At 31.9% G+C, this 18,382-nt stretch overlaps 1 protein-coding gene across 5 annotated transcripts; it reads right to left on the bottom strand.

Annotated features, from left to right (window-relative positions):
* Window positions 1-509: 509 nt before the first annotated feature.
* LOC110018677 (ribonuclease P protein subunit p29) lies at window positions 510-16,493 on the bottom strand. 5 transcript variants are annotated; one of them, XM_020716065.1, is made up of 10 exons: window positions 16,276-16,493; window positions 15,896-16,031; window positions 13,520-13,573; window positions 7,572-7,625; window positions 7,416-7,489; window positions 5,011-5,273; window positions 1,728-1,796; window positions 1,568-1,626; window positions 1,345-1,446; window positions 510-773 (listed from the first exon to the last, which is right to left on the bottom strand). In XM_020716065.1, exons 3-10 carry the CDS (start codon window positions 13,557-13,559, stop codon window positions 679-681), a joined length of 756 nt encoding a protein of 251 aa, XP_020571724.1. In that variant the 5' UTR covers window positions 13,560-13,573; window positions 15,896-16,031; window positions 16,276-16,493; the 3' UTR covers window positions 510-678. The 5 variants fall into 5 exon arrangements, with proteins under 5 accessions (XP_020571724.1, XP_020571725.1, XP_020571726.1 ...); XM_020716066.1 differs by having other exon boundaries at window positions 15,896-16,024; XM_020716067.1 differs by having other exon boundaries at window positions 15,896-15,977.
* Between the last annotated feature and the right edge of the window lie 1,889 nt (window positions 16,494-18,382).

Below are 18,382 nucleotides of genomic sequence, written 5' to 3'. Positions count from 1 at the left end.
ATATATAAGGGTCAAACAGTCTTTCTCATCAGAAACAACAGCAGCATAACAAATCTCCCAAACAAACATGTGCTTCTACATCAGCAGTTTTCTGATTATTGAAAAAGAGTTTTTCAACAGCTTTTTGAAAAAGCAGCAGCCGCCCCAAACATCCTTAAAGCAAGAGTTTAGAAAAACAAAAATTACATGATTTTTTACAACTGAAATGAAACTCATATTTTGTTTCGATGGTTACTGACAGCTCAAATTGGGAAATATTAATAAACAAATTTAACCAACACCTCAGTAGCTGTTCAAAATGTCAAAATATACACCATTTTAAGACAATCTAGCACCAAATTCCTATGCATTACTTAAAAACCACCCAATTCCTATGCACTTACATATCTAACACCTGAACTTTACATTTTACATTTATACCACCAAAGTCTTTCACATCATATCAAAAAATACCACTATCTTAACTTGTAAAGTAAAATAAACATTTTCATGTAGCATATCTGTAAAAATTGAAGTTTAGGTGTCAGATATGTAAATCCATATGAATTCAGTGGCAGGTATGTAAATCTTCCTCTTAAATAATACATGACCAAAATCCTAATCAATATTGATTCGTTAAAAATGAATGGTGCAAAGATCAACTCACCATTGAAATACAAAAAGCAAGACGACTGAACATTAGGTGATGTTCCGCGAGGAAAGTTTGTCGCCGTGCAAAGTAACCTTCCAACACCCCGCTTGGAACATAAATACCGATCCGCGCTTCGGAACCACTGAATCAAATCATGTGATTTGTTAGATCAAAAATTTTCAATTTAAGATTGTATTTCAAATAATAAAACTTGTCTGCTTCAAAATTGTAATGATTCAGTAAAGAAGCAACAAAATAATGTAAAAGTGCTCGGAAGTTCACATACATACCAATCAACTCCTATGAATTTACATATCTAAAACCTAAAGTTTAATATTTATACTACATATCTAACACCTAAAGTTCCATTTTTACATAATGTCACCTTATCTATGCATGAAATAGATGTATTTCACTTTCCAAAAGTTAAAACAGTGATGTTTTCATATGATATGAAAGTTATGAGGGGTGTAAATGCAAAAAAGCAAAGTTTTATATGAACAAAAATGAACAGAAAATTTACCATTAGATTCTCTTTTAACAAGAGATGAATCTTGATTTTGTCCAAAAATGCCAAGTATATGATATAATATGAAGCTAAAATGTTAACAAAAATAACAAGAAGCATAGAAAGCAATAACACATCAGAATATAACACATGAAATAGTAAGATCAACTTAATTATGCATCTTAAAGTTCCTCAAAGAAGGTACCTCGGAAATGATTATCTCGCTTGATTATCCCAAAAGTCTCCGTTGTTTCTCTAATCATAATACCGCTTACACCAATAAAAGATCTTGTTTTACACTCAACAACTAAAAATCAATCCATAAAAATTTAGAAGAACAAAATTACATTAGTATATCCCACTCTAAAGAGTATTTCAGCCAAAACTGAAATAAAATAGAAAGATTCGGGTCAAATTGCATTTATTACCGGCAACAAAAGCTCCATGTAAGTCTGCTGTAAGAAGGCATTGTGCCAATTGCTTTTTGCTGCAATAAAGAATTAATCAGACCACATTGAGCCAAATCTTGGATAAAGAAAGAATGAAAAATCAAGCAACAAGAAACAGCCAAGCAGTTTGGAAACTCACCTGGATTCTTCCAGAAGCTCCAGGATATAGGTTTTCCACATGTCATGCATTGGCTTGAAAAGCTCAAATCTGCGGCGGGAGAGAAATATACCCTTAAGGTCAATGCCCAAAATCAGAATATTCAATCCAGCTATATGTAAACATAACACAATATATGTGAATTTAATGTGTGTTGTATGGCTATCAAGACATATGGCTGATATAATTTGTGGAATGTAAAAGAGTTCGGTTGCTTGACTGACCCTATAAAAAATTAAAAAAAACTATACAAGTAAATAGATTCATAATTCATAGATTTGCAAGAGTCCAAATATTGTACCGCAGTCAAAATTATTAATATTGGTGATAGTTAGCATGAGATTTGCCACTAAATTTGATAGAATTTTCTTAGATATAGCATGTGAGTGAAAGTTAGCATTTGGATTTTGCACATGATTTTCAAGAGGAAGAGAGATTTAAGCTCAAGGCAGTACCAAAATACCTGAAAAAATAAAGAACCTTCCTTTTTCTCATTATTTAATTGATTGTCTACAGACAAATAACTTCCATGTTAGATGTTTTAGCATCATCAATTGTTTATTTTTTTAAAATATATTTCCATTACTCTCTCATAGCTATATTGTACAAGCCATAAGGTTGATTCCTCAATACTAAATAATACTATTAAAAAGTTGCCTAATATCCAACCCAGAAGAAATCAAGTCCATGCCTTTAGTTTAAATATTAGCAATTCATTTGATGCAGATCTCATTAAACTTTAAGAATCTAATATTTTGATTCCATAAAAGTATATCTAACACTCTAAATTTGTCATCTTCAATTATTAGTTAAGAAAGTAATTTCAATGAATTCTTGGAATAATTCATGATACTTATATTTTATAACAATTACTAATATTGAGAAAATTTTATTGCTATATTTATAAATTCTTTAAGAGGCAAAACGAAATTTATAGTTATTTTAAATTTTAATCAAATTTGATGGTGATGTAAAATGGAATGGAACTTATTACTCTTTATTTAAAAGAATCTAATGCAAATGTTTTTGCATTGAATTTGAGATGGCTCAAAAAGAATGGTTTTAGAAACTTGCGTAGCAGGCAAAACAACTTGCTAGAAGCGACTCAACAAGGCTCTCGGATCAATGAGGAAGTAACAGCAACAAACTGAAGTCCTTCTACTCTAAACGAAGACATTGTGGGTATATTAGTTGAATCATTTAGTCAATATTTTTTTACATCCCCTTGCATAGATATTAACACCCTGAGCCATTTTTGTATGTGTATAGTCTATTCTTTTCTCAACCTCTAAGCATTCTGTTATTATTAAAGATCAAATAAAATTTCTTGGGTAATTCTAATTTCTTGAAAAGCTCAAAGTTATTTCTTGCGGCTTAGAGTTCTTGCACATTTTTTAACGAAATCCAAATATGTGAATTTATTCCTCTGATTTTGAGAATGTTTATTGTGTGTTACGAGCATTGTAATTTGATGCCAAGGAGAAGCAGAAGCTTAGCATTTGGGCTCTAGAATATTTATCAAATTAACCAAGTAAACACTATATTTTTTTGTTATCTTCAAGATGTTATTCATTTATTCTTGTAATAGCGGGGGAACCACTTCAATTGTTTTGTTTATTTGTTTATTCTCATCAATGCAATGATAAGAACAAAAGAACATTCTAATTAATGCTACGAAAATTCCAAATATGTTCCTCCAACAAAATGGATCACAAAACAAAGAACGGCCAAATGAAAGAGCTAAATATATTTTGAGATAAGTTCGAAATGTTGGTATGCTATGGTGAACCAAATACTGTCAAAATTCAAGATGATTGAAATTAATCATTTTCAACTTACCCTTTACTATATGAAATAGACTGATATTCTTCAAAACAACAATTGTTTGTAGGACATACTTAGTCCATAAGAAACATACATCATTAGCGATAATGCCAAGAATGATAATATTCTTTGTTATCGCCATTTTTTAAAATTTATTTCATTTTAGTTTGCAGAATCCCAGAAAAAACAATCTTTTTCCATTCTCACCTGCAATTGATAGTCTCACTGGAAATTTGAGCAATGGCATCCATGTTCAATGCGTTCCTGATAAATGCCAGAAGGTTTCAAGCATACCATTACCATTAAATTTACAAGACCAATGCGATATTCGTTGCTTAACAGCACCTCCAAGCCCTCCATCAAACATTACTTATGTGCGGTCGTCGATGATAAGGAAAGCTCAACTTAGTCAAGATGAATCAAGGTAAAGCTCTTGCCAGATCAAAGATACAATGAAGATAATCACACACACACACACAGTCTCTCTCTCTCTCCCCCCCTCTACAATCACAAGGGAATAAAATACTTCATGGTATGCTAGTGAGAGAAGTGGAGTGACAACATCGGGTAATGGATGAGAGAGGAATCAAAGAAAGGGAGGAGGCATGAGTTAACGAGGTTTTGAGCTGAGCACAGTGAACAAGTAAGGTGGCGAGGCTATCTGCAAAGCAAACAAATGGGGCAAGTAAGGCTGCATGATTGATGATGCAAACCAAACATATGAGGGTGAATTCAAAAAATGAACAAATAAAGTAGAGTGGGCAAAGAAGGGGGCGCAAAAGTTTGCAGCTCCAACAAAGCTTGGAGTAGTGGATGGCTGGATGCTGTACTTGGTCAGGTGCAACGTGATTGATGAGGTTAAGAACGAGCGAAGCATGGCTCTATTGAGAAAGCAAAAGGAGATTACAACAAGGTGGGCTTGTAAATATGTGAGGTTTTCAAAAAGAAAATGTTGAGAATTTTCTTCTCCTTTTATCGAAATCGGTTAAGACAAATTAAGTGAAATTGAAGGGTTCCTTAAATCAAATTTTCATTTGACCATTGGAATGCTTAAAGAAAAATAAACTAACAAAAAATATGTTTGAATTTGGGCATTTATACGAAACTAAACAGCCAAAAAATAACTAAATTACAAACTTCCTTCAAAAGAACTATTAACAAAAGGTAAAAAACTTAAACACATTCAAAGTGTCAACGGACTAAATATCAAATACAAACAACTACAAAGATTCATGCAATAACAACCAAAGTACATTGGGATATAAAATATTGTTGAAAGTACCCAACCTTAAGGACATTATCACAAATGTTAAAACAGAGGTCTCCCTCTTCATATAATCCATAAAGCATGTTCATGACATAATTTTATCCATAAACTATAATAGCCACGAGTTAAGGCTACAGATATAATATTAGGAACTTCTCAATAAATAGTACGTACTTGTGACACGCCTTCGGCATATCAAAGGACCCATATTTTCGATGTTGTTGTCCAGACATGTGCTTTTGTGACCGCTTGGAATGGCTCTGTAAAGCCTTTGCACGAGCATCCATTGAAACACCAACATTAGGAACAAAATTATCAAGTAGCATACAATGGTCTATTTTTTTCTTTAAACTGGTCCTCCTGAATTTATTCCACTCCTCACCATGTTGCAAAAGATCATACACCACTTTATTGACAACATCAGCTCTATTTGAGACCTGGATAAAACAAAAAAATATATTCATTAATGCCCAATGTAGAAGAATCTAACTTCCATAGTTTTTTTCATTATTCACAAGATCAATATTGACATCAATATTCTACCAACTATTTGGTCCACAAGATTACAAGAAAAAACAGATCAAAACAGGGGATGGACAATGGTATATTAATGTTATGCGGAGGGCATAGGTTTAATTCAATAGAAAATTCTATATTCAACTAAAATTATTTAAAATGTTATAATGAATCACAACAAACACTCAATAATAAGATTTTGCATACAAGAATAAAAGCTTCTACCATAAGTCATTCTTGTTCACTGCTACTCAATAAAAAATACATAAAAAACTATATTATTTCAACTATTTCTCTTACTAAAGTCAAATTAAATAAATATGTATTTCTACATGCTAAAATAAAATAAAATCATTATTCATTTTCCTTATCCCTTCTTAACATCATCCTTATCCCTTCTATTTATCATTCAAACATCATGTTTTGTCTAATTTGAATAATTAAATATTTCAAAGATTTTACAAGAGTCTATCATATTCTATAAATGTAAGACCATCATGACATTAATTTTCATATCATGATATAACAATTCTTTTTTTCTAAAAAAACCAAATTGTCTCTCATAGCCAACCCCCTCATTCTCTCTTTACTAGCTACTTTCTCGAAAAGAATCCAAACCCCCTCGTCCTCTATCAATGAGCCTCCCTTTAGAGTGCATGGATTTTAAAGGAGGGGTAAACAACATGGAGCATCCCATTCCAGTTTCTTTTCTTTTCTATTCTCTATTCAACCACCTATTTATAAACTTATTAACCTCCCTTATATAAATCATCTAATAATGAATTGATAGCAAAAAGAAAAAAACAGAATAACAAAAAGAGAAAATTTGATGTAAAATAATAAGGGAGAGAAAATTTGATGAGGGAAGAAAAAGAATTTAGAGGGAGCAGAAGGAATAAATAGAAAAATTGAGAAGAGACTTAGAGAATTCAGCATCCTTGGGGAACAATTAATGGTTGAATCCAACATCTTTGAATAAAATCATTCTAGATCTATCATGCCATGCCATTCTAATATGTCGCTTGCATTATTACATACATGAAAGATATTGATAGCAAATTCTAACCTTGCATGGAAACCTACAGTCTAAATTGATGTATAAACATTGTCCAATTAATGTCTTACCAGGATAATTTAATTTTTCAATAGACGCTAAACAATAGACAAGCATTACAGTTAAGATTAAAATGGAAAAACTTCAAGAACAAAACTTCCACATTAACCTGAAAAACAGTGGTTCTGATTTAAGAGACGGGGACCAATCACTCTCATTTAGAAAATTAGACTAGGCAGCAAAGCACTAACATCAAAATCTACATTTAAAACACAAATATCTTTGATTCACCACAAAAAAGGCGTCAATCATTGGTCACTTGGTTCTAAATTAATATCATGTAAATTTGACTTTTACTTACAAGTATGACCATCTTTTACTAACAAGTATGACCATAACATGATCTAAAAATTATACAATATCATACTAAAATTTTCCAAAACTAAATCTACTGATCTAAATTTAAACAGGTTTACAATATCCTATATTTAAGTCAAGATTACCAGGATGAAATTGCAAGAAGAATCACCAATAGTATTCATCTTGATCCTGGATCAAACTCAAAAAAACAATGTATTGTATTAGGAAAAAATTATCAATAAAAGCTCAAATTTCAATGCAATTCTAATGTTACTCATTTTTAAGAAAGATGGAAGTAAGCATACAATTAAAAAGCTCATTGTCAAACAGTCTAAAGAAGTAAATTATCTAATATTCCTATAAACTAAAATGAATATACAGCTTAAATATAAAGATATCATACATGATATCTGGAAAGCAAACATTTTGATAAGTATATGGCATGCATTCAAGTTGTTAATCTCCCTTTATTATATATTCCCTAAAACTTCTCTTTTTTTTTTTTTTTTGTAATATTGACATCTTCTAATATTGGGCAGTTAATGGTGATTTTGGCTTATCTTATAATGGAAGCACGGATCGGAATCAGTAAAAATAAACAAATAGGAATCAACAAAGAACTGGCAAAGTGAACCAATCATTAACTCACATTGGACTCACAATCTAGGAGTTTGCCATTTATGCCTTCCAAGAGCTCTGAATATACAGGATCAAAATCTGCACCTACATAAAATAATTTTTGGGAGGATGAGACGCTACAAACTCAAAGCATAAACCCTACTTTCAAAGAAAGTGCTTCATATACCTGTTTTCAAAGAGGTTTGTCTCTGAGATGCTTTATTAGAGAACTTTGAACTTCCTGAGAAACATTTAAAAATCACAAAATTGGCATCCCATGCAACAATCTTAAGCCCATATATCTATATGCTAACTTTAAAGGAGCAATTGTCTAAACTACAAGCAAAATTCATATGAGAAAGGAAAAAAAAAATGTATTATCAAGTGCTTCTTTCAGTTCAGAGGTAACATGAGATTTGAGTTAACTGTGAAATAACCTCCAATAGACTTACATGAACTACTAAATATGCATGAGAGAAAAATATATGTATCCAAATATTTTATTATTTGTGTTTTTTATTCGATTCTTACCTATGACCTATAACCAATGATTTCTCATTTCTTGTATGCCTCTTATTATCTGCTTTATCAAGCATATTTCAAACTATTAACCACTATTAATTATTCAAATTCCTAAATGATACTTACCATGAATAATCTTGACATTAACTTTCAAATATAGCTAAGCCGAAGCTCAACTAGGTATACTTTATTGTGGCATTAGCAAACCAGAATCAAAATTAAATATGTGAAATTTAATTATGCAAGTTTGGCATGAAAAGATCATTAATGGAAATGAAGAAATTTCAAATATATAACTCAAGTTACATGACATCAAAAGAATGAAAATGATTATATTTTTCATGCTATTATATAATTTCCGCATGAAAATACAGATTTAGTTAGTTTGAGCAAAGTTTGGCCTTGGTTAATGCTTTAACGCCATCAAACAGGTTTAAATTTAATCCAAACTTTCTGGTTTACAGCAATATCGTTGCATTCACTGAATCAAACTTCAGAATAAGTTATCACAAAAATCAAAAGAAGCGCATAAATGATGTGTAAATAACTTCTAAGTTAAATCTTTTGAGACATAATTCTAATTTAAAATTTAAAATATTTTATTTATTCCTTTCTATTTTAAATCTAAATCTTTTCTCTCTAACCATCCAGTCAAAATCATAAAGTACAAAATTTCATCAAAATCAGAATTGGTTGGTTTGATAAATGTCAATCAGGTTCATAAATTCATTGGTTCTACGCAGAAGCGAATTTGGGGTTGAACAAAACCAACCTGCTCTTTAAATACCAGACATGTTCATTAGTTCATCAACTCTACACAAAAGTGATTTTGGACTTTAACCAATCGGACCAACCTATCCAATCTGATTTTAAAACCATGGTTTAGAAAAATAATTAAAGTATAAGGTGATTTCATGCCCAAGCTTACTCCATAATAACCCCATATTAATTGTTGTAGTCTACTTTCAGTGTATAGCATGTGGTAGATAATAAAATTAATGAAAGATATAGTCGTATAATTTGGACAATAGGTCTAAGAATTGCAAATTTTGAAAGAAAGAAAAAAGAGTAAGCTAGCTAAAAGTAAGCCCCCTTGCCAAAATAACCGGACAAGTTCTGCTAGCATGTTCTCCTTAGTCAGTTTTGGTGAAGTATACTTGGATAAGTAGCCAAGTGCATCCAATGAATATCCTTAATGAGTAAGCAAGTAGACATTTTTGGCAAGTCAGCAACTCAAAGAGTCTTGGATTTTGGCAAGTAAAAGCTTTCGGCCAATGCCGAGTCAGCTTACAATTGGTAACTTACTATAGTAGGTCCAGGATATTGAGATGATTTGATAAATTGAACACAGATGAAAAATAGGTGAAATTTAGTTTGTTATTTCTCATATTTTTGTAGAAGCCGATAATAGTAAGAGAATGATTCAAAAGTAACCAAATTCAACACAGGTAGCGTACAGTTGATCAAAAGCACTGACTTGATTTGAGGATAGGGTTTCCTGCATATGATGGGCACACTATCAAATAACATCTCTAAATAAAAAGCTTAACTTTAATACAAATATTTTCATTAATTAACCCTTTGATCACTTATCTTTGATCATTCAGCTATTTTGATATTTGAGTATCTTCTCAAGAAAAAGAAGCACGACTTGGCTTTCTAAATTTGAAGTTCTAGAAAGGTTATTTTGGAAACCTAAAGAATCAATACTGGGCAAAAAACTACTATTGTTACAAGAACTACATCATTTAAGATCCCTTCATCAATGAAGAACAAAAATGGATCAACAAAGGAAAGGGCAATGGAATATTTAGTCATGAGGAGATTATTGAAACATATATAGGCTTGATGAGCTCTTACGAAAGAAGTAGTCTTGGAGGCGATAGTTGTTGTTGAAATAAGTGCTATGTTAGTAATTGAAGATCTTAAAGCCTCCACTCAAGCGACAAACAAAATGACACTAATGTCTTCTAAAAATCATACTACCAATGAGTGTGAGCCTCAGTGTTCTTTGATTTCGGAATTAAACACGCTATTTGATGATTTTGGGATTGATACTCAAAGCATAATAGAAGTTAGTAACTAAAGCTTCAATCTTCAAAAATCAACTGATAAAAGTCCACAAGCATCGAGATCATCCTAATTTGTGGACAAGAGTGAGATTATCCAAGCCTCCAAGCCATTGAAAAAAAAGGAATGAATAAAAGGGCTTTTTTCAAGAAGATGCTAATAAAGAAATCAAGCATGCTGCCAATATTACTAGTAACTAGGATGTTGCACAAAGGATATTGTTAGTCAATAGGTTCGACGTCATTGAGGAGGTCAGTGCAGTTACCAATAATCATATTAAAATGTATTCTACCTACTAGGTTATGATTACACATGAGAAAATTTCCCATAATCTTATTAAGAAAAAATATCCTAAGACAATGAACCCTAGGACAAGATCGTCAAAAGAAGCGTCATGCATAACAATATCAACAAAAAGGTTCAAAGAACTTATTAAAGTCAAGTCATTGAAAAAAAAGGTATTTCAACTTCAAGTCAATGTTCAAGTTGTAGGGATTGAGATGTAGAAGCTAAGGCCATCAAAAAAATTTAAGAAAAAAAGTATGGCCTTGTGCAGTTGCGACCAATCTCAATTTGTTTTGTAATTGTCTTGTTGTTTTGCCAAATAAATTTGCCAAGACAATCATCCAAAAATTAAAGTGTTCAGGATGAAGGTCGTTTTGATGAGGAAATACTCCGAGACATTTATTGTGGATGAAACAATCTATAAAATATGTTGAGTTCATGCTACAATTAGGGTCTATTTGGGGCTGCTGCAACTTATCCAGTTTATCAAGATAAGCTGTTGATCAATAGTTGATTTGGATAAACTGGCTGGCTGTTTGGTTTGCGCGTTTGGAAAACAACTGATTTGCAGTTGTTTATGGATAAATGATCATTTCGTCCCATAAACTGCAGTTGTTTATGGATAAATGTTATGGATAAATGATCATTTCGTCCCATAAACACTTGATTACTTATATTCAAGGTTCCCCGCCGGAATTTACATGCCATGAATTCATTAAAAAATGTCGAAATAAAGTAAAAAAAAATTACACGAATTAACAATGCCAACATTACGAGAAAGCATACCCTGATCGCAGCATTCTGCTAGGAATTCAAGCGCGGATGATTCAAACTATTCCAACAGTGGATCTTTGATCCCTTGAGCCTCAACCTTTTGCCGGCCCCCGAACTTCCCACAAAACAGTCTCCCAGACGATAAACACTTCTTCGAAATGGTTGAATACTATTATGCAACAATCAATGGCACGCCACGATCATTGCTTCATACAGAACTCCTATAACAATGGGCACGACATGCGAGCAACATTCGTTTCTACATAAAGAATCCAATCATTGTCTTGGACACTAAAATGTGAATCTAAAGAGGTGTGTTTGATCCCCATTTCAATCTCTTGAAAAATCAAAGCAAAGCAGGAGCAGAAAATAGAAGAGGGAGTCCCGAATACCAGTATACAATCCGAAGAAGAAGCCGAGCAACATGAACCGCTTGACCGAGAAAAGAGTCCACGAGTTTCGATAGTGGACGAACAGTCGATCTCGAAGAGAAGGAATACTAGGGTATCGTTAGGAGCATGGGGGAGTCCAGCGAAGGCTATCAGGATGGGTTAAAGGAGGGAGGAGCGAAGCAAAGGAGCGCGAGAAGTAAATCGAGGGCACCAGGGTAATAAACGTGCGAAAGAACGCAGGCAACAGGGATCATCCCGCGGCCGCATTTTTAACTAAAATCAAACACAATTTCGAGATAAGCAGATCAAACGGGACAAATAAACGGTACAGCGACATTTTCAAAATACTGCTCGCAGTTATAAGCTGCTCCAAACGAGTCCTTAGTCCAGAGTAAAAAAATTCCTTGGGAAGGAGCACTCATATTAAAGTTCTAAGCTTTATTAGAAGAAATGGAGCAATTATTGTTTGATAAAATTTGACAGTGCTCCAATATCCATAAGTTATCCTCCAAAAAGTTTAATTTTATTTTTATGTACTAGAATAAGATAAATTTATGAGATAAATTTTATTTTTTTATTTTTTTATTCTTTTTGCTTTATATTGAACTTCTTATTTTTTCTAATGATTAATGTATGGAAAAATCTATTAATGAAATAATTTTTCTTTAAGAGTTTAGAGCTTACTTTACTTTTTGAATTATCAACTCAACATGTTTATATAAAGTTGATACAAATTAAAAGTAGGTTTTCTGAAAGTTGGACATCACCATTGAAGTTGAACTTTATTAAGGCTCCATTTATGAAGCATACATGGCACATGAAACCTCTTTTTTTCCTACTACTTCAATTCGCATGTACAGTGTTACTAAACTAAAATCAATTGCAATGATGATGTTGTTGTGGATGGGACAGTCCAATCACCATTAACAAATTTTAAAATATCAGGCAAATAATTTGATGAATGTGTCTTAATAATTAAGTGATGAATTTTCGTTTGTAAATTTAATTAGAATAAGAGCTAAGAGATCTAGAGAGCATCAAAGATCAAACTTGAAAGAAAAAATTTGGTTCCTTGCCTAACAAGGAGGATTTTTTAAGATCTCTAGTCGCCTCTAGTGATTTATAGAAAAATTAACTAGGTTAAGGATTTTCTTATGATTCTAACCTCTCTCTAAATGTCAAGAGATCAAAAAATGAAAATAATTAGATTGAAATTCGACACACACATTTGAGTTTGAGTTTGTTTAAAATTATCTAAAATATCGTTCATAATATTTGAAAAGATAAAAGAAAAAGCGACATCATTGAATTTTGTCTAGGAAATTGATTCCAAAAATGCCCACGTGACTTCTCCATTTGAGCCACTAGGAGTTTGGGACAATGTTATTGCCCTTGTAATAATGATAAATTATATTTTTATTTTGCATACATTGATGGAGATATTCATGAAGAGTGATGATTCATTGTTTTGACATAAAGAAAATAAAAAACAGCATAAAGTGAGAGACAACTCTTCAACAAGGTCATGAAAGAGCAAATGCAGATGCAAAAAAGCACCAGCAACAATGTGAACAATTCAAGTGACACACTAGTAGTGTGTATCTGTTCAAGCGAGCGTGTTGTAGGATGTGACAAGCAATCGCATGATTGAAAACGCATGTAGGTCAGCTGGTGGCAATTGCACAAGATCTGAGTGCTAAATGTGAACAAATGAGCAAAGTATGCTTTAAACAAAAGTGATAAGGAAGGACGATGCATTGGGAAGAACAGGCAGGCGCTCCAAGTTGTGTCAGATTAGGCACTACAAGTGAATGCAATTAAAAAAGAAGAGAACAAAGAGCAAGCACATAAGCGAGCATACAACATCCATCATGGCCTAGCACAGAAGCTTGGAATAAAAGCTGAGAGCTGAAAAACATAATAACGGTTAGTCACATGCCACTGCATGGTCTACCAACACTATAAAACAGCACTAAATTTTATGAAAAATATCATGATTATATACTTAAAGAAAAAATTAATTTGTATCCATCAAATAGTAATTAGGGCTTCTGAATCAAAAATATAACTACTAACTTAGAACTAAACTTACCAATTCCTTTCTTGGTACTCTTAGCCTTCAATGACTCCATCAAGTTCAACTTACCTACAATATCAACATAAATTGGGGTGAGCTATTAAGAAATTTTAATGGTGGATAAAAAATTATAAACTATAGTAAACAAAAGAAAAGAATTAATATGCAGGTCAATCATCACATTTAAACTACAAATAAATTTTAGAGCTTACCTTTTTTCAATAGCAATTATAATCATAAACATTACTTGGTAGTCAAAGTTACAAACAAAAATTTAATCATAGCATTCAATGTGACATTAATAGTATGAACACGAATTAAAGCATATCATATCATAACTTATCATTTTCATAACTTTTCCTTTGATATAAATATCTAAAACATCTATCACTGAAGCAATATCTAATTGTATCAATATGACACATCATTATCAATAACATTTTCTAAGCAATCACATCATCAAAGTAATGAAAAGCTTAATCCTTCAAGTGAAAGCACAAATATCCTCAACAACCATAAAGAACAACTCTATCTTTTGATAAGCACATGAAAGCCTTTTATATATCATATTTGTGCAATTACCTCACATTCAATGTCTTTTATTAGGATAATTAACTAGAATGACATTAAGGGTCTGTTTGAGGCAGCTACAGCTTATTGGATAATCTGCTGATAAGCTGATTAAAAATAATTTGTTGATAAGCTAGGTGTGGTGGCTATTAATAAATTTTATTTACAAATTTTTATTTTTTTGGAAAAGCCAGACCGCAGTCAGAAAGCTGTCACCGTACCTTGATAGGTGCGGTGTGAAAAAACTGTTTTCAGCGTTTTGAAAAAGCATAAGCTGTCAAAACGCAGTTTACCCAAACAGGCGAGGTGCGTTTTCAAAATGTCACTGCACCAAATAAGCTGCCCCAAACATACCCTAAGTTTACAAGGGCAGTTACAAAATACAACCTCTCGTGAAATATACACAACATTCATAGCAATATGAAGATCATTTGCATTGGGAGATATAAATCACAGGAAATTTATTCACAATAACAATCTTATAACAACTTCATCTCATGCATATGAAAAAAAATGAAATTAGAAGCATATTCAACAAATAAAACATCAAATGAAAAATGAGATCACCCACTTTACAACATTTTGACTCTGAGTTAAACCTTGACATTACCATAAAGCATTGACCTCAGAAGAGCAAGCTCATCACTCCATATACTTTACCCCAGACTTCAATTCTAATTTGATCCATAAATCATACATATAGTTAAGCACATAACTTGAGCCATATTAAGTGATTTACAATAGAAAAATAAGTACTCTTTATTATTATTATTATTATTATTATTATTATTATTATTATTATTATTATTATTATTATTATTATTATTATTATTATTATTATTATTATTATTATTATTATTATTATTATTACCATATATCTAGTACAAAATACACCATATCTTGATTATGGTCATTATATAATGAACAAAAAATTAATTCAAACATTTTTATTTAGCTTAATTAGTTATGTTATATTTCTTCAAAACCAACTCTCCATTTAATATACACTAAACAAATAACATGCATCAGTTGTTAGCCATTGTATTAACTTATTTTGGTTATGCCCAAACCAATTAATCTTATACCATTATTATAGTTATGCATCACAAAATTAGTTAAAAGCATTTTGGTACCCGTTTAGCTATCAATTGAAGATGTAAGAATTTAAATAACATAAGGACTTCTAAGAGCATCTCATCAATTTTAAAGTAGGCTCTCCCAGAATCAAATCATATAGTTTAAAGAATAGTGCATCTTACATTCAACACATCTACTTTAAGGTGGAGTTTGGTAAAATAGAATTAATAGGATATACAGGTGATTTTAACGTAAATTTATCCAAACGTGAAAAAACCTGAAATAAATCCAACAATTTGCTAAATTCAAATTTCTCCCACTCTGTTAATTTTATGACGTAAATCCGGATTCACTAAATCCGATTTTTAGGTGGATTTAACAGATTTAGTTCACAAGAAATTTAAATCCTGATAAAATGTCAAACATAAGAGATGGATTTAAGCAGATTTAGGTTAAATCATACCAAATATCTTCTTAGATTTAGCAGCATTGGATTTTATAAATCCGGATATACCGGATTTATTAAATCCTACTTAACCTAAATCCTATGTGCAGCCAAAAACGCCCTAAGAGTTCAATTTCCTTACCATAAACCTCCATCTTAAGCCAGTGCTAGTTATCTAAACTTTAAATTAGTTATTATTTATTTGAAGATATGACCATAGAAGCCTTTAAACATGAAGATTATAAAATGCTAACTTGTAAATAATTAAATTAGTGCTTTAATTCGGAGGCAGGATTTACCCGAGATTAATGTAAATCCTGCCAAGCAACAAATCTACAGCTTTAAATCCTGCATATCCAAAACCAGTTTCCCCCGCTTTTCCTGGCGTTCGGTAGTAGATTTTGGGCAGAATTGAAGCAGGATTCAGCCTAAATCCTTCCAAACAGCAAAAATGACAACTTTAACGGGCTGTGTGCAGCCGGTTTTAAGCAGGATTTCCGCAGGCTTTAAGTTAAATCCTGGTAAACGGCCAAAAAAGCCTCCGTAAATCCACAGCGCCTGTAAATCCCAAAATGACGCCGATTCGCGATAAATCCGGGATTTACTGAAAATCATGTGAATCGGCGCATTTAGTAAATCCGGGATGAGCAGAGAGGAAGAATAGCTCAAACAGACATACCTTTCTCAATGGTTTCTGGTAGGAGCGGAGCGGACGGATGAGAAAGATGGGAGTTTCGGAAGTTTCCGTAAGCCACGATCCCGTCGCTGCCTTCCCAGCTAGCTATGATAGCGAGTGTATCGCAAAGGTTCGATTATGAAGTCGATGGTTTTGGGCGAAATCGGGAGGGGGAGGATGTAGGCCAGAAGCGGCAGAGCTGGAGAGCTGGTAGGCGCGGGTTTGGGGCACAGGGTGAAGAAGGAGATTAGGCTGTGGTTTTAAACTTTTTGTAAGTTTACTTCAGTTAATTTAGCTGATTAATAATTGATAATTACTTTTGATATTAATCAAATAATAATAATAATAAGCTAATTTATATATAATTATTTAATATTTAATTTCTAAGTTATTTAATAAGTTTTTTAAGTAATTCATCATTCATATAATTAGTACTTGATTGATATAAAATCATTATTTAATAATTAACTCAGTCTACAAATAATTTATTAATTATTAATTTATATAATTAATTATTAGTGAATGTAAATGTAATTTTTCTATGTACTTTTAACCTTTAAAAATTCATTTGTATTTTTTTATTTAATATTTATATTTGGATGCTTCTTCTGATGAATCTCTTAAATATTTCTAAAGTTATCAAATTTATTTCATTAGATTTATCATGATTTACTATCTAGCATATCAAATAATTTTCAGGATTTAATTACCTCAAAATTTGATAAATCTTAATTTATAGAATTTATTAAATCCTACTTGCAACCAAACAACACTTGTGAATCGATAGTTTTAGTAAATTTGAGAAGAGCCAAGAGAAATAATGACACTAAAAGGCTTTCTTCCTTGATGGTTTATGGTAGGAGCGGAGAGGAAGGATAAGAAGATGGGAGTTTGGATAGCTTGTATAAGTCGCGATGTCGTCGTTTCCTTCCCAGCTTAATGATGAATATAGGGCGAAGGTTCGTTCAAAATGGTGATGATTTTGGGCAAAACCAATAGGGAAAGTGACATAAGCTAGATTTTTGGGCAAAAATGGGAAGTTTTGAACACAATCGGGAGAGCGGGAGGATGTTAGAGAGGGTTTTCGGGTAGACAGAGGAATAGAAAGGTGGGTTTGTGGCTATAATTTTTTTATTTGACTTAAATTTATTATTTTAATCGATTAATAATTAATAAAGAAATTATAAAATATCAATTTAGTTATAATTAGATAAAGTTATCATGTAATAATTTAATAGTCAATTAATAAATTAAAATATATTTTAATTTTTAAATAATTTAATAAAATTCTATTTAACTTTTAATTTGTATAATTAATACTTAATTAATATTAGATTATTGATTAATAAGTAATTAATTTTAAAAAATCATTAATTTATATAACTAATTATTAATTAAAGTAAATGCAACCTTTTATAATTTTGAGGTTCTTGATACTCATTTATGTTTTTTTATTTAATTTTAATTTTTAGATGTTAAATAAATCTTGATAAATCATGAGAAATTATTTTAAACCTACAAAATAGTTTTTAAATATTTATTAGGAAGATTTGATAAATTTGAATTTACATAATTCAAAATCTTTTTTTAAATTCAATCCTCCTTTCAACCAAATCCCGTCTCTCCTCCATCTTGCCCAAAGTCCCGGATTATATTATTGGAGTTTCGTAGGTCTTCTTCTTCTTCGAATACTGCGACACCCTAGCCGCCTTCAAAGCTAGCTCCAGTCGCGGCAGTCTGCGAGGATTTCAGATGGGAGGGAGAAAAGTCACAACTGTTTATGGGAAAAATTTTGCGTAAGTAAGAAGTATGCAGCGCTGCGTATGATAGCCAATAGTAGGAGATCATGTATGCATCAGCGGCCCCACCTATTTTAAATTATAAAATAAATAGGTGTTTTGCCTCGCGTGACCTGTCGATCCGGCCTGCTATTGTAACTTGATTGTAACCCCTCGATACCCATTCTATAACTCCCGCAGTCGGCCTCCAACAATGCGCGTTTAATCCCGTAGCGGTATCACGCGTATAACCTCAATGTAACTGTCATGTAATCTCGTCGTCGCAGAACAGATTAGTTTACCGTTCGTGTAACTCCATTGTAACCGCGGAT

This window comes from Phalaenopsis equestris, unplaced genomic scaffold, assembly GCF_001263595.1.
Source record: "Phalaenopsis equestris unplaced genomic scaffold, ASM126359v1 Scaffold000030, whole genome shotgun sequence".
NCBI classification, from domain to species: Eukaryota; Viridiplantae; Streptophyta; class Magnoliopsida; order Asparagales; family Orchidaceae; genus Phalaenopsis; species Phalaenopsis equestris.
Note: the sequence above shows the minus strand (reverse complement) of the source record. Positions and strands in the feature narration are given on the sequence as shown.